This window comes from Ornithodoros turicata, chromosome 9 (assembly GCF_037126465.1).
Source record: "Ornithodoros turicata isolate Travis chromosome 9, ASM3712646v1, whole genome shotgun sequence".
Taxonomy (NCBI): domain Eukaryota; kingdom Metazoa; phylum Arthropoda; class Arachnida; order Ixodida; family Argasidae; genus Ornithodoros; species Ornithodoros turicata.
In genome coordinates, this window is record NC_088209.1 from 20,158,056 (window position 1) to 20,183,946 (window position 25,891).

Genomic DNA, 25,891 nt, shown 5'->3' on the forward strand with positions numbered 1-25,891 from the left:
ACGCCGCCGATATTTCGAGAAGGGTCTGTTTGTCCTGGGAAGGACAACAGTCTTGCTATATGTACTTCTTCTGAGACGAAGAGCAGTCCCTGTTCCAGACATATAAGAATGTAGTAGAAGAAAGCGAACGACCTGCTGTGAACTAGATGGGAACATGTCCTTGAATCTGAGGAAAGGTGAAAACTCAGGACGGACACCGGATGGGTCAGTAACGGCGAGTCTCTGGGGTTGGTGTCCTGCATTACGTAATTATTACGAAATAACAACAACGATAGATACATGCGAGGCGACACTGCAGCCTATTACACAACGCGCGCGCCTCTGGAACGGAAGCGATTGTAACAACATCGCCAGATGTTCGTGGCATCCTTCCCAAAGTGAAAATAGTGAAGGCGGGCGAGGGTGGCTGTTCCGTATGCATGAAACCGAGGACGAAAGTAGGCTACGAAGACAGAACAGAGCGAAGCAATACCACCGAGATAAAAAAAAAAAAGTACGTTTAGGGAATTCTTTCCGTCTTCGTTTCCCCTTCCTTAGATGCGCTATAGTGTGTAGAATGCGACGGAAACTATTTACAGAGAAAGGATAACGTTTTCTGCGTCTAACCACCATTTGAAATTCTACGAGCGTCCACAAACGGTCGAAACCGTCAGGATTCATGCGGGGATCCCAGACGGCGTGAAGCATACTGAGCAGAAGAAGATTTTTTAGTAGTATAGGACTCGGAGGACAAGGTTCGCTCGTACACGAAGCGATGTAAAAAGTATCACGTTGTTCTCGTTTGTACTTCAACGGACGCAAGCCGGTGCAATTGTAACTCGAGTATACAGTTCTCTGCACACCAGCGGCATGGCCGAGTGGATGATGATGATGATGTTTGGGTTCTTTTGGCGCAAAAGCAAGAATGGCCGAGTGGGCTAAGGCGTCTCGCTCGTTGGATTACAAGGTCGCGCAGAAGACTGGGAGATGGTGGGTTCGAATCGTACCGTCGGCTGTGCTGTCCGAGGTTTTGTCTGGGTTTCCCCGAAGACTTTCCAGACGAATGTTTGCACAGTTCCCCCTGAAGTCGGCCCAGGACGTATACGAACCCCATGTGTCCCACTCCCTCCCGCTGTCCTCTCTCAACATCCGTACGCCGTTTATAGCCACAGCTACGTCGCGGCGCTGACACGGAATAAAAAAAAAACCTTGGTGCAGAAAGGGTTTTGTGTGCTGAAGTCGCTGGATGTTTATCATACAGATGCATAGTCATGAATAAAACTCGCATTTAGAACATTTAACATACATGCAAGAACCATGATAGGCAAGCCTGAGCGATGGGCAGGACACGTAAACAGACACAAACACGAGCCTTCGTGTTTGTGTCTGTTTACGTGTCCTGCCCATCGCTCAGGCTTGCCTATCATGGAATTTATCCACCAGCTAGCCTGCATTTACGCCATTCTGTCAATACATGCAAGAAGAACAGTAAAAATATTTCCTCCACCTCGTTTCACAGGAACATCCCACAAACGTCTCTTGTCCCTAAACATGTGTCAAGCAAGAAGGTGCAGGACACGTGGGTTAATCTGAAACATGGCGGAACAACCGGACAAGGACAAGCAGTTCTTGAGCCCAGTGTAGCCAAGCGTTGTACGCCTCAGAAGGAAATTGCGTACTCGTTTGACAGCCCGGAACCTTAATGCTCAGATTCCTCCGCTAATTGCGGAGGAAGTCCTTCACGATCGTCAAGTGCCATCCAGGCCGGGTGAATCATGCGCGGCTGAAGCCACTGCGTTCTCCGTAGTCGAAACGGTAAAAGTGTCGGGTAATATAATTTCCTAAACAGAGGGGAATGTGTCATGAGCTTGCGCGCTCTTTGCTATCATTGTGAATAACGTCATCAAAGCACACACCAGAGGGGAGGGGGCACCAAAGACGACATTGCAACCTAACCAGATGAAATCGAACGCATGGTACTTGCATTATCAATGTTCCCAGTGGGATGCAAGTCAAATAACATTGTAGTGGAGGAGACCATTAAACATAAGACAACACAAGCCTCACAAGACCCAGTTGCATACTTCAATCAAATCATTCAATTCTAATGCAACTCAAAATCGGTGAGTCGTCAAAAAAAGTGTGTCGCAAGCAGAGCCTGCTACGCAACTATATGTTACACCGTCTCACTTAGCTCGAATCTGAAATATTATCGATTCTTCCCGGCTAACCATAGCTGACAAAAGATCGCGTAGGAATTAGGTGACTCCACGCAGATGAAGTGTATGTTGGGTGTGTTGATTTCAGGTACGGTTTTCTAGCGCTTAATGAGATTAGAATGCACGTTTGAGGCATGTTTATTTTGTGAGTGCTCACAAAAGTGAACGAAGAGTGGACCGACATTTTTTTGTCATCTCCTCAGCACTGTAAGAACGTGTCTGAGACCCACATAGAAACTCTACCGTATGAAGCACAAGAAATCACTGAAATCTGCCCTCCAAGACGCACTGACATGCTTTTCCTGTTTAAGATTGCAAATGGGCAGGTAGAATGCCTTAACCTCGTTTCACCTGTACGGTTTCACCCAAGCAGCACAATGTACTGAAAGTCGAGTGCAACAGGGGTGGCCGGTATGTGTTTCATCAATGTTCTTTAGTGTCACAAGTCTGTTCAAGGCCTTCCACCTATCCGTCCACCCATATTGCACTCGACTTTCAGTACATTGTGCTGCTTGGGCATGTACCACTCTGGAAGCTGCAGAACGACAAGTTTGTTCTACGTCAGTCAGGTGCATTCGCTTTCACCTGCGGTTAAATAGCAGCTTTTATTGAACTAGATTGCAGAGCAAGATATCGTCATTTCTATGAAGACGCGATAATTCAGGGGTGCCGTACAAGTTGCATTGCAGGCGTTTTAATTTGACTTTCATGTGATCATTGACACTACCGCAAATTGAACGTGCACATAGAGCCACCTAGCGTGTATTGTGTCAAGCAGTCAAGGAGCATTGGATCCAATGATCATTGAGAAGTTGACACGTTCCACACTTGGTGGCGCTACGCGCATGTTCAACTGTAACTGGTTTCAATGATCATTCAAAACTGCCAGTAATGACGGGGTATAACTTTGTTACCTTCTCTAGCTTTACTTATTTTCGTTGTATAGAGTGCATTAAGTGCACTCTCTTATCCAGCCTTTGGCTGTTGATGGCACTCATTAATAAAGAGGCAAATGAATAATATTTCCTGAAATCCGATTTCCGGAAATCGAATTTCCGGATATCTCCGACACACAGTGCTGGAGCCTACCTCCCGCACATGGCTACCGTACACGGCCGGAATCGAACCCGCGACCAAGAGCTCAGCAAACCAACACCTTAACGACAGAGCTATACCGAGGCAGGATCCGTGGCGTCGTCACGGCTTGCGTAATATTACACGGGACTATATACGATCGGCTCTATCAAATCAATATTCACGTAATTTCCGCGACGCGGTGCAGCAGGAAGCATGCGCGAACCTCCTAACCTGCAGATTTCACTTCGTCGCACGAGGTTTTAATTAGTCGGGATAATATCGCATCTGCGCGTCGCACCCCCTCTGGCATCATGCGGGTGAAAGGCTCGTGTTATACGGTAGGCTCTGCCCATACTTGCGGAAGAGGCAGTAAATGTAATTCGGTTTAATCAAAGGATGGTGGTGCAATATCCACGTGTTTAGCGACCCGCGCCCAAGATGAAGCCATCTGACGAAAGTGCCAGATACGCAAAACCAACATTCACTGGGAAAAAAAAGAAAGAAAAAGAATGGGGTTTCTTTCATTCTGTGAACTGGGCTGAATGAAAACTGAAGATACAGATATCGGGCTGCAGATATAAGGTTATGATGATGTGAGAAAGAAAAAAAAGGGGGGAGATGTGCAGATATAAGGACAGTTAGCCTTTTGCTTAACCCCTGTGTGTGAACCAGGCTGATTGTGACTTAGAAGTGAGTGTGGATGTAGGATTGACAGTACCGCATCCGCACGACATTCACGCATGCAAGATCCGCATCCACAAACGCGTTGGTTGAAATCTGTGCATCGCCATCAGTGCAGATATCTAGCATATCCGAACATACTTTGGACACTGTGTTTATAGGAAAACTCTGGAGAGGCGCTGATTTTTTTTTTTCTTTTTTCTTGCGGATAAAATGCCATTATTTCCTCGCGTATACCGCTGATGTGCCCGGTTTTATCCGCATTTCATACGGATTTCAAAACATCATATTTCTATCCGCAGACCAGGATGAGTTTCTATGAACACCACTAGACCACAGCACACCACTAGACTGTGCAGCAGTATGTGTGCACGAGCGTAATCATCTTTTCTTTTTTTTTTCATAGCAACCTCACACGCGCTCAAGCGTGGCTGCAGCGGGCTTGCCGACAGACAGACAGAAGTCACAGGAAGGAATGGAATGTCATTATAATTCCAAGTTGAGCAAGCGTGTCAAGTGGAAGTACTGCCCGAATTGCGTTCCGGCATATTTCGCTTCTCCGCTAAAGTTTCTAGTCTGTTGCGACAACCACGTCTGTGCAACGCGTCACATCCGTAAGCTGATGATGATGATTCGGAGTTTAATGGCGCAAGGGTGGCTTAGGACATCCGTAAGCACGACGGGCTAATATTACAACGTAGGGTCGACTCGTGCGAAAAAAAAAAAAAAACTCAGTCTACAGAGAGAAATGTTGCGCAGCATAATGCGTACCAATGCCGTCAAGCCGTGCTCAGACATTTGCTGAAGACTGCTGAATTAAACAGCACAAGGAAAGTTTGAGGAGCGGAATCTTCTCAGAGGCTTGACAGAATTATGATGACTGGAGGGATTGACTTCGGTCCCCCGTCAATTTCATAAGTGGTCATGTACTCTAAGGGGGGGGGGAGATAAGGGGGAGAGACAGAGTGTGTGTAGATTGGGAAGTACTTCCCATTTTAGTCCCCTGATTCCGAAAGTTACACCCCAGCACACTATATTTATTTATATATATTTATAAAGACATCTGTTATGATTTACCTAGCATTCCTCGTAACGACTACTTACGAGCCATATGTTGAAAATTAAACCTTACAATTTGGAAAGTCCTTTTTTGTGTTTTTTTTTTAATTCGTATTTTGCCAAAAAAGAAAAAAAAAAGAAAACTACTCCACAATCTTCCACGTGACCTTGTCGTCTCTTGTTCTGGCGATACAGTTTCAAATGCTCTATCTGATTTTCTTGAGTGGTCATTACTCGTCATTGACTTGTGACTTGTGTGCCTTTCATTTCGCTCTTTTTCAGATCCCGCCATTACCCCCCCCCCCCACCTCTCTTTTTCCTGGGTCTTCCACAAAGGCTTTCAGACATATGAGGCCCACCTCTGTGAGACCGACAACGGCGAACCCTTTCACCACCACTACCACCACCACCTTTCTTTTTAAGTTGCTTAAGTGTAGCAGTTTCGTTTCTTCCCATGTATCGCTCCTTTCCCCTACACAATGCTACTTTGTGGACCTGTAGGGTACCGATAGTAAATACATAAGTAGTCTCTAAACATGACATACACTTGCGTGTACTTAATCCCAAAAGCGACAAATGGTTGTGACAACTAATGTACCTAGTCACCACAAGGACTAGAGCTACTCCTCTTTTCTTGGACTGTACTTTTTTTATGGAGATGATTTGATTTGATTTGATTCGTAAAAGAGATGAGTAACGTTATGAAAAGTTTCATACTATAAGTCGTTCCAGTTTTCATGTTGTTACCGAAAGAAATAGCTCGTCTGTAAGCAACCGTGTTACCAAGCAAGACTGCTTACTACTCCTTATTTTTTTTCTTCCGCCAAGCCAAGGCTCGGTTAGATTAGAGGTGAAAAGAAAAAAAAATGTGGAGTTGTTAGTCCCAACGGGGTGAGATTTCGCATATCCAAACCAAACCAACTCCTACTACTTTAGTGGGACTACAGAGACAATAAACAGCGTCATTCTCAAACAAGGCACGCGGACAATTAGGTAATTTGAAATAGTTCGCCGCAGTCGAATTAAGGTTGACTGGGGGGAAGAGGCCGAATTAAAATCATGCGGAAATAATGAGGAGATCGCGCAGTCCCTCGAGTCATTAAAGCTAATGAAGTCTAATCATATTCAGACGGCAAAAGCGATGTTTTTTCTTTGATCTAGATGAAGGAAATCGTAAATTGGCGCCAGGCATCGCGGAGACATTATGTGACATTATAAAAAGTACTGTCTGTAATTAAAAAATATATTTCCTATTATAGATAAGTTCAGGAAACGAAACGAAATATTGTTCTAGTTAAGTAAGTATTAACGGCAAACACCAAGAACAGCGGCATGCGACGTGGATTAACGCTGCAGAATTTTCCAAGGAAGGATATACTCTGCGTTGTTTCGCGAAGAGAATTGCATTAGACAAAAATTTTCAGAGCCACACAAAGAAACTGAAAGAAAAAGAGAAGCACTTACGAAAGTAGATATACGATAAAAACATGATTTTGATTCGAAAACGTTTCATGTATAAACGACAGCAAGACAAAAGGGTATGAAAAGGATTCCTCATATTCTTATGACTGCGCAGGAAACGGCATACCGACATGTTTGCTGGGCATGCCTCCATGCATGACTGCCAAAGAGGGCATGACTGAACATCTGCAAAGCTCGGATCACATCTAGAAAAGGAAACAGAGGGATTCAAAGCCGTGACGGTATTCAAAAGGAATGAAAGCAGAGAGACAAAGCACAAGGATAAAGATCCAAATGGTAAAGACATAGTATCGCAAGCCTTTTTTCCGGAACTTTTTCAAACGATGTAACAAAGTGCCTCTGCAAAATTAAACAAATGTCTCACTATTCATGTGTATATATAAAACATCTGTATAATAAAGGTCAACTACAAATGCAGCGTAAGTGTAGAAAGATAACCGGATTCCACCCTGCATGACTGCAGCAACGGATTCTGATCACTCATCTTCAGCATTCCAACAGTTCCTCTACAGAACTACATTTGTCCTATTTTCGCCAACATCAACTTTTGCCTTAGACGGCTTCAGTACAAGCTATGCACCTCACTCGCCGTGCGGGCATCTTCTACCAGGTGCAGAGACGTCGTGTTACTATGCCGTTTAGTTCACTCATGATGAATGAACATTTAAGAAGTAAAGAAAGAGGAAGGAAGCGGTCCTTACAGATTCTCCCGGTACTCCCGCATACAATAACATCCTTATAACATCGTTATAACATCACCACCACCACCACAACAACAATACCACACGCTTCTTACGCTTCTAACTTTTGAGCCTGGTGCGTTCAAGCTGCCTTATCGAACCTCGTCCACGGTAGCAGGGACTCAGGGCATGGTCAACGTACAGTAATATGTGGAATCTCGTCCACAGCACAGGTGGATTTCTCGATCGAACTTTAAGGCTGCGCTTGAAGGCATTTCTGCACTTCGACTGCGATCGCCAAACCATGAGCTTCACCGTGTGCTGCCGGCTGAACATGACGGCATCTTACACTAGATTCAGCGGCATCACATAATGGAAATCACGCAGCAGATGCTACAGCTCTCGCATGCCCACGACAACTACGTATGTCATAGCATAGCGTCAGCTCATACTGATGTTAAACTCCTCCTACCAGCAATTCGCTAACGATTAATTGCTTATAGGTATTGCGAGTTTCTTTCAGAATTACATGAGTACTTGAGAACTACTCGCCCTACCATTTTCTTTTTTTTTTAATCCTTCGCGACGCCAACATATCACTCGCGTCGACTCCGCCTTGTTGGCTTGAATGCGGCATACGGCTCGCAGGATGTACAGCTTCGGACAAAAGTTTACGGAACACCGGGATGTGACATTTCTCCACTTGAGCAGCACCCTAGCAGCAAACGGGAGCAGACACACATACTAAAAGATGGAGAGAACAGCTGGTCACGTGTTTCTTATTCAAGCTATTCCTGGCAGGTATGACGGGGCCGCTCCGATGAAGAAATACGCCAACGCCGTGTTCCGTAAACTTTTGTCCCAAGCTGTACAGACCGAGTAAAAATACCTCCCAGGACTTTTCTAGCTGTGGCGCACTAGGGGACATTCAGCACGTCCTCCTTTGCCGTGTTCTTCATCAACGACCAGCGGCATGGCCGAGTGGGCTAAGGCGTCCGCTCGTTGGTGGTAACCAAGGTCGTGCTCTAGACTGGGAGGTGGTGGGTTCGAATCCTACCGCCGGCTGTGCTGTCTGAGGTTTTCCCTGGGTTTTCCGAAGACTTTCCAGACGAATGTCGGCACAGTTCCCCCTGAAGTCGGCCCAGGACGCATACTAACCCCCCTGTCCCCCACTCCTTCCTGCTATCCTCTCTCCGTCTGTCCACATCTGTACGTCGCTCATAGCCACAGTTGCTTCGCGGCGCTAACACGCAATCAAAAAAAAAAAAATCATCAACGGTCGGGATCCCGTTTACGTGTATAGCTATGCGCAAGATCACCATCACCAACTCATTAATTCTGAGGGAGATGTAAGCCAACTCATCGTCGCAACGCTTGGTCATCACCATAATTATGGTCATCAAGCCATAGTACGCTTCCTCGAGGGTACAGGATGAGCTTGTAATTTGTGACTTACTAAATGATGGTGTCGTGTGGTAAGGTGCATTTCTGTAGAGCGCGCGCGTACCTCACAAGAACGCATGTATACTGCATGCGACACGCTTGTCTGAAAGCAGCACCCTGTGGTTTATCCTAACTCAAATCTCCAGGTGTTCCAAGATAATTTATTGTGAGTAATAAACACGTGCAGCATACGGTCTTTCTTTGAACACAATATTGGAACAACATTTCCGATGGCAACCAAGGAAACATGGGCTGCAAGAACTACTGACAGGCGATTCCAGACAACCGTGGCGGAAGCACCACCTATTATACAGTCTGATGCGTTGGTTGATGGTTGAACACGGCTACAAATACATTAACAAACACCACTTCGCATAATTCTACATTGTGGACGGCTTCCCATACTGGGAAGTCCGCGGAAAGCGTGCAATACAAAACACGTCACAACAATAATTACACAACCCGCGTATGTTCGGCTGAAGATAATACCGACGAGTTCGTTGTCAAAAGAGTGCCAGTGAGCTGGCGACATAACTACATTAAACTTTATAGGAAACATAAAATAAAAAATAGCCGGCCCACAAGACAGCTACTCAATCTGCACATATATAACCACGCCAATTCGCACAAATCCCTTCAGAAGCACGTGCAAGAGCATGTCACATTACTATTACACTAGTGAGATACACATGGTTCAGGACCACACCGTCACAACGACTAACATCGTGCATCATGTTGTACTCACAGTAGGTTTCGTTGACCAACTTAAACAAGCGCTCGGCCTTCAGCTTGCTGTTCCTTTTTCCCATCGGTGCTACTCCGCAGCAAAGAGCACGGTGCACAAAAGAACGCACGCGGTCAAAAAACAAAAACGCGCGAAAAGCCACGAGCCCGCGCGGCGCTCCCGGAACACACCGACCGGAGATGCGTAGCGTTGTCTATTTATAATTCCTCGTCCCCTCGTACGCAGCAGGGGCTCTAGCTCCGCTTCGGTACGTCACGACTACGTAGCTCCAAGGAGAGCCAATCGTATTCCGGAAAGAAAATATCTCTATGGGAAAGAGGGAGAGGCCAGCGCGATCGACGTTTTTTTACGCGACCATCAGCGCGACAGCGCAGCTCGCGAGCGATACCGAGGGATGGCATAAGGACCAATTACGGATGATGGCCATCTCATTTTTACATTCGGGCTCTAATATTCGGGTAACGTAGGTCGTAGGCAGGTTATATGGTGCCGATATTCCCCATATACAGTTAATATTTAACGGCTGCTGGCGGTACTGGACTGTTATGTCCGTACTGCATTAAATAAGAGGAAAATATTGACCAAAAGGGTGCGATATGGCTGCGCGGTAACCAGAGTTTTTGTTTCCGTATCGGGGCCGATGCACTGAAAATGCGTCGGGAATAAGTTCGCAATTACAGCACGACTACTTTGGCAAGTATATGTGCGAACATACATCTCAGTCTAGCGAACCGCATGTCACTTTGTTTCCGAAATTTCAGGGTACGTTTTATTCTCTCGTGCAGCAGGAGTTATTTACTACAACTTCGCCTTTGAAACAGAACACTTAAGCCTACCCCTGTGCAAAAGAAAATAAAGAATGGAATTTTTCTTCGCAATTTTCATGATGTTGATGTTTCACACCATTCCTGCTGACACAGCATTCCTCGATGTACAGTGCTGGCCAAAAGCACGCGCCGACGCATTCCTTCATCAGTGTGGCACGCTAGCATTCAAGGGGACCGTACGGGAGGGGGGGCGAAATAACTTGCCGTTGTTGGCCACACTCGAGTGGGCATCGTCACGACCATAGCGAAAAAAAAAAAAAGAAAAGGAAGGGGGAGATGGGAGCTGAAGGGTGAGGTACAGGCAGGATGAACGGTACTGATGAGATGGAAGTGCACTGTGGATGAGAGGTGCACTATAGGGGTACCGTACGGACTTAGTCATGAGCATAAGTAACCCAGTAACCTGTTTGTAAGTGCAATGTTTGTATGCAGTTTCCGTCACCAGGCACCACCACCGAATGCGCCGCAGCGATCTTTCGTCTAGCACTGTACACCGAGAAGAACTTTTTTTTTAATGCACAGGAGCTTTACAAGTTTTGGCAGTGAATAATGGATTAAACGAGGCAGAAAAAGAAGAAAAAAAGCTATTGTCCCTGAAGTGGTCAAAACTGTGTACTCCAGTGCTCCTTTTCTGGGGAAAACTAGAACACGAACAGCAAAAAATGAACAACGTATTTCTGCAATTCCTCGCAGCTCACCGCAGTTCAGGAATGAAAACCATAAACTGGCATGCAGTGATAGTACACGAGGCAAACCTATTTGATATGTGGAAAAAATGTTCAGCATTATCCACAGTTGTGGAACCATCCAGCCACAGAAAGACGATATGGACAGCTCCAACACAACCGTTCCAGTACTCCAACTCATGCAAGTTCTTGTGTGTTACGCTGGACTCTCGACTCTCGTGGAGAAGACATATAGCGGGCCTAGGGGCGAAACTCTCTAGGGGGGATTGCTATAGTGCGACACATTGCTGGCATTAGGTGGGGCTGCGATGCGTGATCTCTCCTGGCCATTCATCGAGCCCAGGTACGTGGTCCGCACCTATACAGCCTGCCAGTACTACACGGGATCTCGGCATCCTCCGAGTATAAGCTTCAGTGCCTTCTGGCACGTAGCCTTCGTGTGTGTCTGGGCGTGCCAAGACCAGCGGATGCTTGCTTGGTCATGGCAGAAGCGAGAGAGACTCCGCTCGTTATCCAGCGCTTTAATGAGACGAGCCGTCACTATCTCCGTTTGTTGTCCCATCACCGGCGGCATCCTTTATTGCTGAAGCTTTCCCAACAAGTGCTGGTCCTGCATTCAACAACTGAAGCCTGACCTGCCACGTTTTTAAGTTGAGCCCCATGCGCGTTCAACTCCACCTTGGACCCTCGCTCTACCATCTGCTTCCCTATTCGTTCACGGGCTGCAGGGAAAGAATGATGTTGCGGCAGGTGTGTCCAAGGGGCTCACATTGGATATGATGAGCGACCTGTACGCAGGCGTTACTCCTCCTTTTACGGGCGGCTCATTTACAAAAAAATGCTCCGCATGCGCCAATGTTATTCCCTCCAAAGACATAACTCGTATCTCCCGTATCTCCCGACATCCGATGTCGTCAACATGTGCTGAGCTGCATGCTTTGCTTTTTGCCGTGCGCAAGATTCTGCAGTGTTCGGTTCGACCATGGATCTTAAACACAGACTCAACGGCTGCTCCCCAATGCGTCGCAACAATGGGCAATCGCCGTTCTCTCATGTCCATTGTTGCTGACGTGCTTGAATCCTACAAGGAGCTGGTGGACCTGGGCCACTACATAGTATTACAGTGGGTACCTAGTCATGTATGCACACCCGTCAATGAAGAGGATGACCAGACTGCCCTACGGGGTCATCAGATACCTTCAGCCCACTATCATCTTGCCCAAAGGTGACCGTCGTGTGCTATCTCTGCAGGCAAGACGAGATCACAGTAGCTGCATGACATGACACCCTACTCCCTGCTCGACGCAATGGATCCGTCTCTCTCTCTCTGTGTCGCTTCCTCATCGCCTTTCGCGACACTACGCACTTCTTCACCGTATGCGGCTGAATGTTGCATTTACCACAGTTATGAGGCAGCGCCTTGGCCGTGCGCCATCGGACCTTTGTGCTTCATGCAATGTGTGCGCTGACCTGCACCACCTACTTATGGACTGCCCTGACTACCAGCGGGAGCGCGAGATCTTGCAGCACGGAATGTATGCAGTCGACCTCCGCCCCTTTATCATAGGCAAGGTGCTGGGCCCATGGTCCAGTAGCGTTCATATGCACCAAAGTCTTCATCACCTTTGTGATTTCCTTTCATCAACAGGCCTCTCCACCCTGCTTTGATCACCTGAATCCTCATCTCCATCATCATCTCTCACTATCTACAATCTAATCTCTACTATCTATCGGGCATACGGCACATACTCGCGGCCATTAAATTTCACCAATTGAGGGCGCCAAAATTCGTGGCTTAATTAGCTTGCATCGTGATGAGCCCGAGGTAACCCCCTACCACATTTGACAAAGGCAACATTGCACAGGCTTTTGTGTTGTATGTAAAATAAGTTCAAATCTTACCGGTAACCTTTACAACCGGCAGTCAGGCATAGTTTTCGAAGTGTCAAACCTTGCTAGGCGGTTCCTTGACCCTTAAAATTCGCAGAACTCGCGAAGATTAAGAGCTCTCGCACAAATACGGGTGTTGAATGCTCAGTAATGCATAATAGAGCGCTTTGAATAGGGCGTAGTAAAAATAGCAATGCTCCGTATACTGCGTCTTGTGTTGTCCAATAACATTTGAAAACAAAAAACTGAATTCTTATTTTTTAGCGCAGTTTTGATACACCCGATTGTCGCAATGGGTTCAATGCAACCAGTAAAGGTGTGTATTCTGTAAGTGGGTCGCGTTAGCGCCACGGCGCAACTGCTGCTACGAGCGCGCAGAGAAGACAGCAGAAATGAGTGGGGGTTAGTTTGAGTCCCGGGTCGACTTCAAAGGAATATCTGCCAGCATTCGTCTGGAAAGATTACCGGAAAACCTAGGGAAAACCTTAGACAGCGCAGCCGATGACGGGATTCGAACCCGGGTCACCTCCCAATCTCGGTGTAATCATCGTAAGCATCATCGCATGTCACGCGAGCTAAGACTACAAATTTTGGTCATGTGATTTGTGTATCTTTATTTGTGGAATAATTATTTTCGTATTATTTATGCAAAGTTCGTTGCACAACTTCAAGCGCTGAGTTCTCTCTGCAATTTCGAACGGGTTTTAATTCGAAGTCAGTGAGTAGATGCAAAGTAACTAAACAACGTGTCATAAACATTGCGTTCTTCTCATCGTTCTCCGGATTCTACTTCTTTAGCGGTTTGTGCGTTTCTTTTTTTTTTTTTTTTGTAGAGTTTTACAAAAAGAATTACATTGAGCTGGGGTGCACGTGGCAATACAGGGAAGTATATAACCGCAGGCTGTGTGACACTGCGAATACAAAGTGAATGTCTAGAATCTATATTAACAACAAGAAATAACCATCCCATGCGCAGCTTACCCAAAACACACCTTCTCTCTTTTTTAGTTTTTGGAATAGCTAGCCGACCTTTCCTTTTTCTTCAATAAATCTTCATATCCCCCCTGCCCCTAAAAAAACAAACAAAGAAACACGTCCCTGCCTCATCCTTCAATGTCGCGATGTTCGCTCTGTTTGTCATATCGCGTTTCTTTCTTTCTTTTTCTTTTTCCTTGCCGTTCACGACTCCCTTCAGGTGCTCGTATACACAGCATCCTTGTTTATCCAGCCACGCTCGAAAGGGGGATTATGTTAATACGCCGTTGTGCACCAGTTATGGGACTACGTTACGCCTTGCACCTAGCGCCTAAATACTAAAGGGGATTGTCGACTCACCATAGCTGGCAAAAAATTGGTAGAAGAGATTGATTGCTCCATCGTTCACGAAATATGGTTGCATTTGCGATAGATTTTTCTAGCGCTTAATGAGATTATACAATTCTCGTTTGAGGTATCTTTATTTTGTGACTGGTCAGAGAACTGAATGAAGCGGGTAAATGCAATTTTCGGCCACCTTCTCAACGCTGTAGGAACGTTTCTAGGGAACTCACTGAAAACATAGCCTCATTAGGCACTGCAAATAGGTGAAATGTACCAGAAATGACATATTTTCCGCAGAAATGACATATTTCTCGTTTCGCAATACTATTTTATAAATGGGGAATTCCATTAAAAACTGTGGGGTGGCGCGTCCTTTTAAAACAGGGTCCATTCTTGATGATGATAGTGATTTCTATCGCTTTGGCGCAGAAGGGGCTAGTTTCCTAACCTCACACCAGGTGAATATACGCACAAAACAGTGTCGTGCTTCTCCGCGCAGTCCTTTTTTTATTACGTTACGTTTATTACAGCTAATTTTGAATTTTTGCAATTTGCCGAGCGTGGCAGCCTAAATAAAAATATCTGGAATAGTTCACTCGATTAACCGAACATTCTGCATTGTGATGCAAAAAAAGAAAAAAGAAACTAGGAAAGGCGCCATTCGAACTAGCTAAAAGAATTTCTCTATGCCACAGTTAGCACTCCAGGGATAATTTTTTTAAAGAGCAAATTAGAGTGGTGTAAGCGAGCTGTGCGCACTGTAGAAAGAGGTAACATTTCCTTGAGTTTGAGTTACACACAATACGAAGTGGGCAATACAAGACTTGTGCTGTCCTCTTCGTATTGTGTGTTCCTCAGACTCAAGGAAATGTTACCTTTTTCATAAGATTTTAATTTCACGTGCGTCACTTTCTGCGCCGCTGAGTCAATGTACATGATGAATTTGTACATTAATCTGTAAAATGTACATGAATGAAGGCTGGAAACGCGTCTTTCAGATGTTTTCCGTCCATAGAGTTTTACATTCAGGGGGATACAAGTATGACAAAAGAATTGGGGACCAAAACGCAAGCGCTACAAAGCATGCAGCAGCGTCTCCCCGCGCGCGGCTCACAGAATAGGGTTTTCATATATCAGAACGCGCCTGGGTTAGAGTATCACCCCTAGTGTTGAAAGTCTTCAATCATAATAATAAAATAAAGTTGTCGTTGTGTTCCTCGCATGCAGCGCCGCTGTGGGTACCAACTACGACTGACAAGAGAAAAACAAACGAAAAAATAAAAAAAGTCGACATTTAAAAACATAACCCGTTAGTAGTAAAAATAATTGGCATCGCTATTCTGTTAAAATAATGTCGTTGTTGTTTGGTATCATAACCTTGTTGTTAATTTTGTTGCAGACGACACGATCACGCAGATTCTTGTTCGCCAGCCACCCTTGAGGTCCCGCGCTGTTAAAACAAACAGGACTCGAAAAAAATGGAGTGCACACGGAAGACCCAAAACGAGGTGTCCGTTTTCGACGTGTGAGAGGCAACGACGTCATTTCTTTCGGTCTAAAATGCGTTCGAGCCCTTTCTTTTGAAACTCGCTAATAAGCGTCTGTAGCGCAACGAACCCACCATTGCCCTCAATAATCAATTCATCTTCTGTGCGTGTGTACCGGGTCGCCAGCTCATTAGGCTTTTGTGACGGGCGAGTGTCTAAAACAGTGCTGATAAATGCAAATCTCATCCGTTCCCTAGTTAAGCTTCACAGTCGCTAATTGGGATGGCTTTTGGTTCATAGATGCTTCCTTCGTTAGGACGGGTTTGTGGAAAAGGAAACTTCTCTTTCGAATCATCTCGTTTCCCACAACAGATTATAAATCCGTTTAGTTAGCTTTTTTTTTTATAAATTCGGTGTTAGCGCCGCGAAGCAACCGTGGCTATGAGCGGCGTACAGATATGGACAGATGGAGAGACGACGGCAGGAAGGAGTGGGGGACAGGAGGTTTAGTATGCGTCCTGGGCCGACTTCAAGGAGAACTCTGCAGACATTGGTCTGGAAAATCTTCGGAAAACCCAGGGAAAACCTCAGACAGCACAGCCGGTGGTAGGATTCGAACCTGCCACCTCCCAGTCTTCAGCAGGACCTTGGCTGCCGCCAACGAGAGGGAAGGCCTAACCCGGTCGGCCATGCCGCTGGTCGTTCCGTTAGCTGACCTTTCCTTTTTCTACATATTCCCCCTCCCCGGTTCCGAATGTCCTTTCGATTGATTAATTGATTGATTGATTGATTGATTGATTGATTGATTTCATTTCTGTTCAGTGTCTGCTAACGACTGGATGATACCCGTCTGAGCAGTGCATCCAAGTAAAACGGGAATCAACGAAACAAGTCTCCAAAATAACGCAACACTCCGAAGGTGGACCTGTGTTTCTTTAAAGGTAAAGTCGCTGGATTGGGGAAAGTAACGCCATGCTTTCCCTTTCCTGCCTCGACCTTGCAGCAACAATGGCAGCCGCTGCATGTGCTGGTACGATACAGTGACTTTATTGAAAGGGACGGTCGCACCCGGAAACCCATCTATGAAACCGATGCCACTGTGTTCGGCATCGGTCAACAGTCTACCTGGCAGCGCTGACTCCGCGGCTGCAGAAGCTCCAACGGCGTGATGTCACTCCGTAAGCGAAGGAGTGAGAGAGCGGCGCTGAGAGGAGGAAAAGCGCGGTCCAGACGCCCCGTAACTCTATGAGACGCCCGCACGGCCGCGGCATTCCTTTTCTCAAAGGCGTGCCCTCATTGCCTCCCCCCCCCCCGGTTACAGAATGACGCTTTCTCGTTTTTCCAGAGAGGGAATTCCGGCATACTCTCAGCATCCGTCGTCTGCTCTTGTCATGTATTCCGTCGAATGACAGTGAAACAGTAACGTGGGATTTCCGATGCCGGTGGGAGTGGTCCGCGAGTAATTAAGTTGTAGCAGCAGCGTCATAATCATCACCAGCACCGCCATCGGTTACGCGCAGCACTGCGCGTGACCCGAGCTTTCGTTTTCGGTTCATCGCCATTAACCGTCATTAAACCCATCAACCTCAGTAGAGCCTGGTCGCCTCATTTCTCGCTCTACAACTGGTGACCCGAACGCGATGTCTTAGCGTTCCACCATCATGAACGGTGACCAGCACTCCACCAGCTCTTCGCCTCCCAGCCGGCCACCGCCACTTCCACCGCTTGAGGCTTCTGTGGCACCGCTCCGCCTGCCGCCTTTCTCCATCTCCGACCCTCAGCTGTGGTTTGCGCAGGCGGAGGTCCTCTTCGACGGACGCCGCGTCACTTCTCAAGCCTCAAGGTTTGGCTACGCCATCGCAAACCTTCCTCCCGAAGCTGCGGCGGAAGTCCGCGACCTAATCATCCACCCTCACCCCGAATTACCCTACGACACCTTAAGGGACGAGTTAATCCGCCGCACGCCTGCTTCGGAGGAGCGGCGATTGCAGCAGCTTCTGAACAGGGAAGAGCTCGGCGATCGACGGCCCACCCAGCTCCTACGCCGCATGCGCGACCTCGCCGGCAACCCTACCACGGACGACTCACTACTACGCGAGCTCTTCCTACAACGTTTGCCCCACAACGTACGCATGATCCTGGCCGCCGGCGAAAATTCCCGCCTGGATGACTTGGCGAAGATGGCGGACCGTATTATGGATTTTGCTGGCCTTCCATCTCCAGGAGCCGTTGCCGCCCTGGCACCCCGCACCTCCCCTCCACCGGTGGACGTTGCAATCAATGCCATCAGCGCGTCGCTCCAGCAACTCCAGACTACGGTGGCGGCCCTGGTGAATCGGGTGGACGCCATTCCCCCGCAGCGACCACGTTCCCCTCGGCGCCCGTTTTGCCGTCGCTGCTCGCCATCCCGTCAACGGTCTCCTTCGCCCTCTCAGCACCACTTCTGCTGGTATCATCGAAAATTCGGCGATGCCGCAAGGAACTGCCAGGCCCCTTGCTCGTGGCCGGGAAACGCTCCCCCCAACCATTAACGGCTGGCGTGGCTGGGGGCGACAACAGCCGGCTCTTCCGGATCACGGACCGCGTGTCCGGCTGTCGCTTCCTGGTGGACACCGGGGCTGACGTGAGCGTCGTTCCACCAACCCCCGCAGAAAAACGACACCGACAACCAGACTTGGCTTTGCAGGCCGTCAACAAGTCCACCATCTCAACTTACGGTCAACGCTCCGTCACCCTTGACCTCGGCCTGCGCAGAGTATTTCGTTGGGTTTTTACCATCGCCGACCTCCCCTTCGCAATCCTTGGCGCCGACTTCCTCCACCATTTCGACCTTCTTGTGGATATTAGACGCCAGCGCCTCGTCGACAACACTACTTCTTTGCACGTTTATGGAGCCCCAGCGCATATAGCCGCCATTAGTCCCACCATACGGCTACCGTTGCCCACTGCTTTCGCCGACATTGTCACGGAGTTCCCCGCTGTCCTGCGCCAATCGCACGCCTCTTGCCCACCTCGCCACAGCGTCACTCACCACATCGTGACACGGGGCCTCCCTGTCTTCGCTCGCCCCAGACGGCTGGCTCCGGAGCGCCTCGTCATTGCCAAGAGGGAATTTGAGCACATGCTCGAACTGGGGATCATTCGGCCTTCCTCCAGCCCGTGGTCTTCCGCTCTCCACATGGTGCCCAAAGCAACACCTGGTGATTGGCGCCCATGTGGGGACTACCGTGCACTCAACATCGTCACGGTACCGGACAGATACCCGCTTCCCCATATTCAGGACTTCACCGCGAATCTTGACGGAGCGACCATCTTCTCCAAGATAGACCTCATCAAAGCCTATCACCAAATTCCCGTCCATCCCCCTGACATCCCGAAGACTGCTATAACCACCCCTTTTGGCCTCTTTGAATACGTGCGGATGCCCTTTGGCCTGCGTAATGCTGCGCAGACATTCCAACGATTCATCAACGAAGTGCTCCGCGGCCTGGACTTCGCATTCGCATACATGGATGACATCCTCGTCGCAAGTCCATCTCCGGAGGCTCATCGCGCCCATCTGCGCGCCCTGTTCTCGCGCCTGGAGGACTACGGAGTCTCCATCAATGCCGCGAAGTGCGAGTTTGGCGTTACCACCCTTACCTTCCTGGGACACACCATCACCCCGCAAGGCATCCGGCCACTCGCATCCAAGGTCCAGGCAATCCGAGACTTTCCTGCCCCCACTTCTCGCAAAGGACTTCGTTCATTCCTTGGCCTCGTGACTTTCTACCGACGTTTTGTGCCTCGCTGTGCTGCCTTGCTCCAGCCTCTCTACGCAGCTCTCGGCGCTGACCATCCGAAAGAGGCCCGTGCTGCCCCTCTGGAGTGGACACCGGCAGCAGAACGCGCGTTCGCAGAAGTCAAGCAGGCCCTGGCAGATGCTGTGCTGCTCCACCATCCTCGTCCTGACGCCAAGACAGCTTTGTTCGTCGACGCCTCCACTGCTGCTGTCGGCGCGGTCTTGCAACAGCGTCAGGATGGCAACTGGAAACCTCTCGGTTTCTTTTCCCAGCGCCTCTCGCCAGCCGAAACACGCTACAGCACCTTCGGGCGTGAGCTCCTCGCCGCCTACCTGGCATGCAGACACTACAGCAATTTTCTCGAGGGCCGCCCGTTTGTGCTGTACACCGACCACAAGCCTCTCATGTTCGCCCTGCGATCGGCCTCCCTCAACCACTCGCCTCGTGAAACCCGCCACATGTGCTACCTCTTGGAGTTCACGACCGATGTGCGACACGTCGCAGGCGAAGACAATGCCGCTGCCGACGCACTCTCGCGGCCGGACGTCAATGCTCTCCATCCGCCCCCCGCGGTCGATTTGGACGGCATCGCCCAGGCGCAACAGGCTGATCAAGAGCTCGCCGCCCTTCGTTCATCCCCCGCCTCATCCACCACTTTTCGGGAGATCTCGCTCCCCGGTTCGACGGCAAGTCTATGGTGCGACACCTCTACTGGTACCCCGCGCCCTTTCGTTCCCCTGGCCTTCCGCCGGCATGTTTTCAACGCCCTCCACTCGCTGTCCCACCCTGGCGTGCGCGGCACGCAAAAGATCGTCGCAGAGCGCTACATATGGCCTCGCATGAATGCCGATGTCCGTGACTGGGCGCGGGCCTGCCTAGCCTGCCAGCGGTCCAAAATCTACCGCCACACCATCTCGCCTCCATCGCGGTTCCTTCCGCCAGATGCCCGTTTCGACCAGGTCCACATCGACTTGGTCGGCCCGCTTCCTCTGGCCAAAGGCTACCGCTACCTGCTCTCGTGCATCGACCGCTTTACCCGCTGGCCGGAGGTAACGCCGATTCCTGACATCACGGCAGAGACGGTGGCCCACGCATTCCTCTTCTCCTGGGTTTCCCGATTCGGCGTCCCGTCCACTGTAACCACGGACAGAGGACGCCAGTTTGAATCGGCCCTCTTCCGTCACCTGTGCAGCGCCCTCGGAACCCATCACATCCGAACCACGGCCTACCATCCGGCTGCCAACGGCCTGGTCGAGCGCCTTCATCGGCAGCTCAAGGCGTCCCTCCGCGCCACTGACCACGGCGACACAACCTGGCCCGAGCGTCTACCCTTCGTCCTGCTTGGCCTTCGCGCCGCGATCCGCCAGGATGACTGCAGCGCGGCCCACATGGTCTACGGCTGCCCGCTCCGCCTTCCCGGAGCATTCTTCACCCCATCGGCCCCGCTCGTGCACGACCCTTCCTCCTACATCGACCGTCTCCGCCAGCTCTTCCGGGACCTCAAGCCCTCGCCTACCCGCTCCGCTCCCGGAACACGCGTGTTCGTGAGCCCCGACCTTAATCAAGCCACCCACGTCTTCGTCCGCCGGGACTCTGTGCGCTCCAGCTTGCAGCCTCCCTATGACGGCCCCTACAGGGTCATCTCGCGAGCCGGGAAGTTTTTCCGCCTCGATCTTCCACGGGGACCTGACACTGTGGCCATCGACAGGCTTAAGCCCGCATTCCTGGAGTCTGCACCTCTGGTATCGCCCGACCCGCCCTCCCTACGTCCGTGCTCAGCTCCTGTCTCCAGCATTCCTTCCCCTCCACGTCGGGTGCATTGGGCGCCGCAGCTCGCACACTACGAGCCGCCCGCCGCCTCGGGTCCGGCTCCTGCACTCCTTGGCCTCGGCGCCCGACCTTTCCGCCAACCTCGGCCCTCCTCACCAGCCTTGTCATCCGCCACGGGGGGGAGCCCTGTAGCAGCAGCGTCATAATCATCACCAGCACCGCCATCGGTTACGCGCAGCACTGCGCGTGACCCGAGCTTTCGTTTTCGGTTCATCGCCATTAACCGTCATTAAACCCATCAACCTCAGTAGAGCCTGGTCGCCTCATTTCTCGCTCTACAAAGTCATACAACAGCTTCGAAATCGACTGGAACGAATGCGACCGTGCCTTTAAAGCAGAGAGATTAGCGGCCGGTATATTTAAGTAGCAAAGGACAGAATGAGATTAGCGCACAATATTTTAACACGCACCTTTAAAACGCTTAAAATCAGTAAAAATAATAGTTTCACCGTTCTCGAACTTTATGACTTCAACTATAGCGCTTTTAACAACAAAGATACGCGGGACAGTAAAATATGAAACGCTTTGTTATTTGTCGCCGTAGCTCGTGAACAAAAATATTTTTTTCCGTCGCTCGAAACGAATGACGTCAAAAAACATAAATATGTAAATGAGGCGTACCCTAAGCGGAGACCCATTTCCCAGAATTGCTGTTCTGCCCATTTTTAAGTCACCGCCCACTCCGTCTATTCAATTTCGTTGCATTCCAAATTCGCACGCATGTGCATTCCGTAAGCAAAAAAGAAAAAAAATGAACGAAACATTTCCGCCTGCCTCACGTCCAGTTCCTTCTTTCCCCTTGCACTCCCAGCCGAGCAAACACGGCGGCGAGAAAATCCGCCGCCTAAAAACGCAACACTTTCAGTCTTCTGTTGCTTTGCTCTCATTGATTTACGGCAGGTGCGTGATCGGAGGGGTTGTCTGAGAAAACAACCATCACTGTGTATCGGCCCGGAATAACCTCATTTCCATTTCCAAGGGGGAGAGGGAGAGCGAAAACTGGTGCCATCTGTCGAACAACGTCACAAGTGAGAAATTCTACGCCAACCGAGCGGTCGATTTTTTTTTCTTTCAAAGCTGGCGGCTCACGCATATCCGTTCACGCATGCGAGAGGCCATTTCGGGAAACGAATCTATTTTCTTCCCCTTTCTTTTGAGCCCTTTTCGAAAGGAACGATTGTTTGCACAGTCTCGTGAGAGGTGCACCTGCAAGGACTGCGCTACTCCGGCCCTTTGCACGGACGTTCTTTTCTTTCACGGCACAAATTGTGTAACTGCGTAGCTGTGGTACAGTGCACAACGCGACGTGCCCTGTCCTAGCATTAGTCGCTACAAGTGCCTGGAATGTTTTGAAGACAGCTCATCGACTAAGCTTAAATTTTGTGAAATTTCATGGCTAGCGTTTTAATTATGAAAATATTCGGAAATATTTGCGTGACCATAACAAGTCTATATCTTTTTTTTTTTTTTTCTACGTCGCTAGTGCAACTTCCTGCCACTGCAGCTCGTAGCGTGTACACCCACTATCACACTAAAGAACGCCTTTCTAAGCAGTGAATCGCTCGTAAACGTCTTCTGTGCGATTCGTGAGGATAAGATACGCGAACATGCATCTCTCTGTTTTTGACCCAACGTGCATTCCACCAATAGGGGATGAGAGGCAAAGAGCGCGTGCCCGTCCGACCGTCTTTCGGTGGCCGTCTTCTGTAAAGCGTGCTTTCGCTGCACTGGCGCAGTGTACGAAGGAGAAGCACCAAGCACTATGCCTCCCCCTCGGCGCCTTTAGCGAACAGACGTAATGGTGCTGCTGTGTTGAAATGGGGCACAATGATACTGAAGTGAGCCACTTCGAGTTTGCTTAGACGCATACACTGGGAGGGAATGAAAGCACTGCAATTCAGACTGAACAAGGCCAAAGCAGAACGAGCAAAACGGCAATGACTGATTGAAGAGGCCGCCGTACAGGCTCTACTCCTGCTGTGCACAGGCACGAGGAGCGATAGCTTTGCAGTGCCAGCTACGGTGTAGGTCCGTCCGTGGTGTCACGTGGTTATATATGCCACGTGACACAACGTGGCAGTGCCAACACTTTTCGAAACGGATAGCTATTTAAGCAACTTCTTATCTCTATTAATGGGAAACATGGACGCGGATGGTGTACGCTGCGACCGGGGTCGTGGCAACGCTTTATTAACCACCAAGAAACGGAATAAAATGTGCCCTGCGCTGTGACTATTCTTTATTAAACATAAGACGATCACAAATATGCGGGACAAAGTAACATGCCACTTTAGCGATACCCTGCACTGTCTTTCAATGACTACACATTACAAGGACTACACATTCTCCTTGAGACCTGAGGCGGAACGTTTAAGAACACGTTTACTTTCCCACCACGCTTAAATTAACGACAAAAGTCCATCACCAAGTCCCATGTAGTGCCGATCAAACGGCTGCCAGTCGTTCCGTTGAGATCGGAATCCACCTGTCCTCTTCTTTTTCGTCGTCTGCTCTCTGCTCTTGTATCCTCGTCGTCTTCTCTCGGAAGACCAAATCCTTACAAAGTAAGCTGTAGTGTTTAGAGGAGGAAAAAAAAACACGAAACTTTGCAGTTCACTTCTTCCTTATAATAATATCACCCTCGTGGTCATCGTAACATATACAAATAACGAACAATAACGGACCGTGTTTAACGCACATGTGATCTATCGCTTATAGTAACCGAAAAAGAAAAGAAAAGGGAACGTTTCCTGAAGAAACGCTTACGTACGTATTCGTACCATGAGACCTTTTATGTAATAGAAAACGATTAAACGTTTCCTATGAAAACGTTTATATACGTATACATGCCGCTGTACGTTTATGCAAACGAAAACGTTTATATACGTATACGTGCTGTTGGACGTATATCTAACAGAACACGTTTAAACGTGTTTAAAGAAAACGTTTAATCTGTGAAACATGTTACAAAACGCGTTTCTTAAGAAAACGTTTAAACGTTTAATAGAGAGCTCCAATATGTAATAGCTTCTAAAAAAGAGTCTTGCCACAAATTTAGCATCGTCGAGGACCCTATAAAGCTATAGCATATGAAACTATGCCGCGTTCTGCACAATGTCCGAAGATGCATCAAATTTTTACCCATTTTATCTTCCTTGCAAACCCACGTTATCTTGGATACCTCTGTACATTACAGGAGACTTCCACTATTCTACTTCCTGGAACGCGCCCAAGATTCGTGGCACCTCTATGGATAAGAGGACCGCGTTTATTATACATACTATTATACCGCACAATTACTCGTGTTCTGTGTGGTTACAAACTTGTTCTCAGTGCGTTATAGACCGACAGCCCCGGAAGCCGTGTTGCCTAACGACGTCAATCTAAATAAATAGCAAATGCACAGTGAAGTGGAGTAGCATATTTCCAGGTTTCCACGCCTCTTGCACACTTGAATCCTGCAAATCTCTCGAGCGAAAGCACCGCATGAAGCCCGTGAAGCACTTATCTACACTCATCCTGCTTTATGTTGAGCCCATTAGCGAGTGGAAGCCGCGGAGTTTCTAAATTACGCGTTGTGATGTTCTCTGCGGCATCTTCAACGTATGATCATTAGGCAACGATGCGTTTACAGGTGCGGCTGTTCCCAAGCTGTTCCACTATGGACCCCACCTGTGTATCTTGAGGCGTGCTTCGGGTGACGAGTGTTGCAAGGACGCTTTCTAGTAGTGGATGTAGCTATATTTTGGTCCAGCGCCCATCTATGCACAAGTGCAACATTCTCCAGAATACCCAAGCGGAACAAGCGAGAAACGTAATAGATTTCTGCTGTCACGCATGCGCGAGCGTCCAATGCCCTTTGTAGACATTCCGTAGCAGACGACAGGTGACGCAGAAGGTGTCGTCTGCTAGAGAGCTAGAAACTGACGACTCGCCAGTGTGCACTGAACTAGTTCCTGACTCTGCAAGTTAACAAAAGGGTTAAATATGTGCACTAGGATTTCACATTTTTCAAGACATGTGATCACCTGGTTTCCGCACATCAAGAGAGCGCTTTATGCGTTCTTATTTACTCCGTGTTTGCGCCGCGAATCAAGTTTGGCTATGAGCGCCGTACAGACGTGGACAGGTGGAAAGAGGACAACAGGAAGGAATAGGGGACAAGGAGATTAGTGCAAGTTCTGGGCTGACTTCGGCGGGAACTGAGCGAACATTCGTCTGGAAATTCTACCGAAAACCACAGGAAAAACCAAGGGCTCACATGGTCGATCCATTGGTGAATCCGACAAAATACGTTAGCATTAAAACTTGAAAACCCCTTTGGAATTCCCTTTCACAACACTACACATCCCTTCAATGACCCTTCACACGACCCTACACAAAGCTAACACAAGACAGCATCCGCGGCCAAACGAGCCTTTCGAGCTTCCTCCGACTCAGCTTGGCGGCGCCGTCTCGCAGTCTCTACCTTCTTTCGCCGGTGCTCCTACGCACAGCTTTCATAACCCATTGCGCGACCACGCTGACAGCTTTGAACCTGTCGACCAGCATAGCTGCACTGGCCGGTGCGCAGCGTCGCATCGCGCGTTCTCCGCGCGCCATCTCCTTCCCTCTCCACTCACCGCGCATGCGCGTCGCACAGTGGCTACAGACAGACCACGCCGCGATTCTTGCGTACCGAAGACTCTAATACTAACGCATTAA

At 48.9% G+C, this 25,891-nt stretch overlaps 2 protein-coding genes across 3 annotated transcripts in view; both read right to left on the bottom strand.

Annotated features, from left to right (window-relative positions):
- The window catches only part of LOC135368307 (frequenin-2-like), a 177,201-nt gene that overhangs the window by 103,833 nt on the left and 47,477 nt on the right, over positions 1-25,891 (bottom strand). The window contains exon 1 of one of the 2 annotated variants that reach the window (XM_064601497.1): positions 9,366-9,538. The exons of the other annotated variant lie outside the window; for it this stretch is intronic. Within the exon in view, the coding sequence (XP_064457567.1) occupies positions 9,366-9,429 (64 nt within the window). The 5' untranslated portion in view covers positions 9,430-9,538. Of the gene's footprint in view, positions 1-9,365; positions 9,539-25,891 lie in introns of those variants that run through there. 2 annotated transcript variants of the gene reach the window in all.
- Positions 1-25,891, bottom strand: part of LOC135368305 (protein GPR107-like) — a 151,175-nt gene that overhangs the window by 39,133 nt on the left and 86,151 nt on the right. The window lies entirely within an intron of this gene.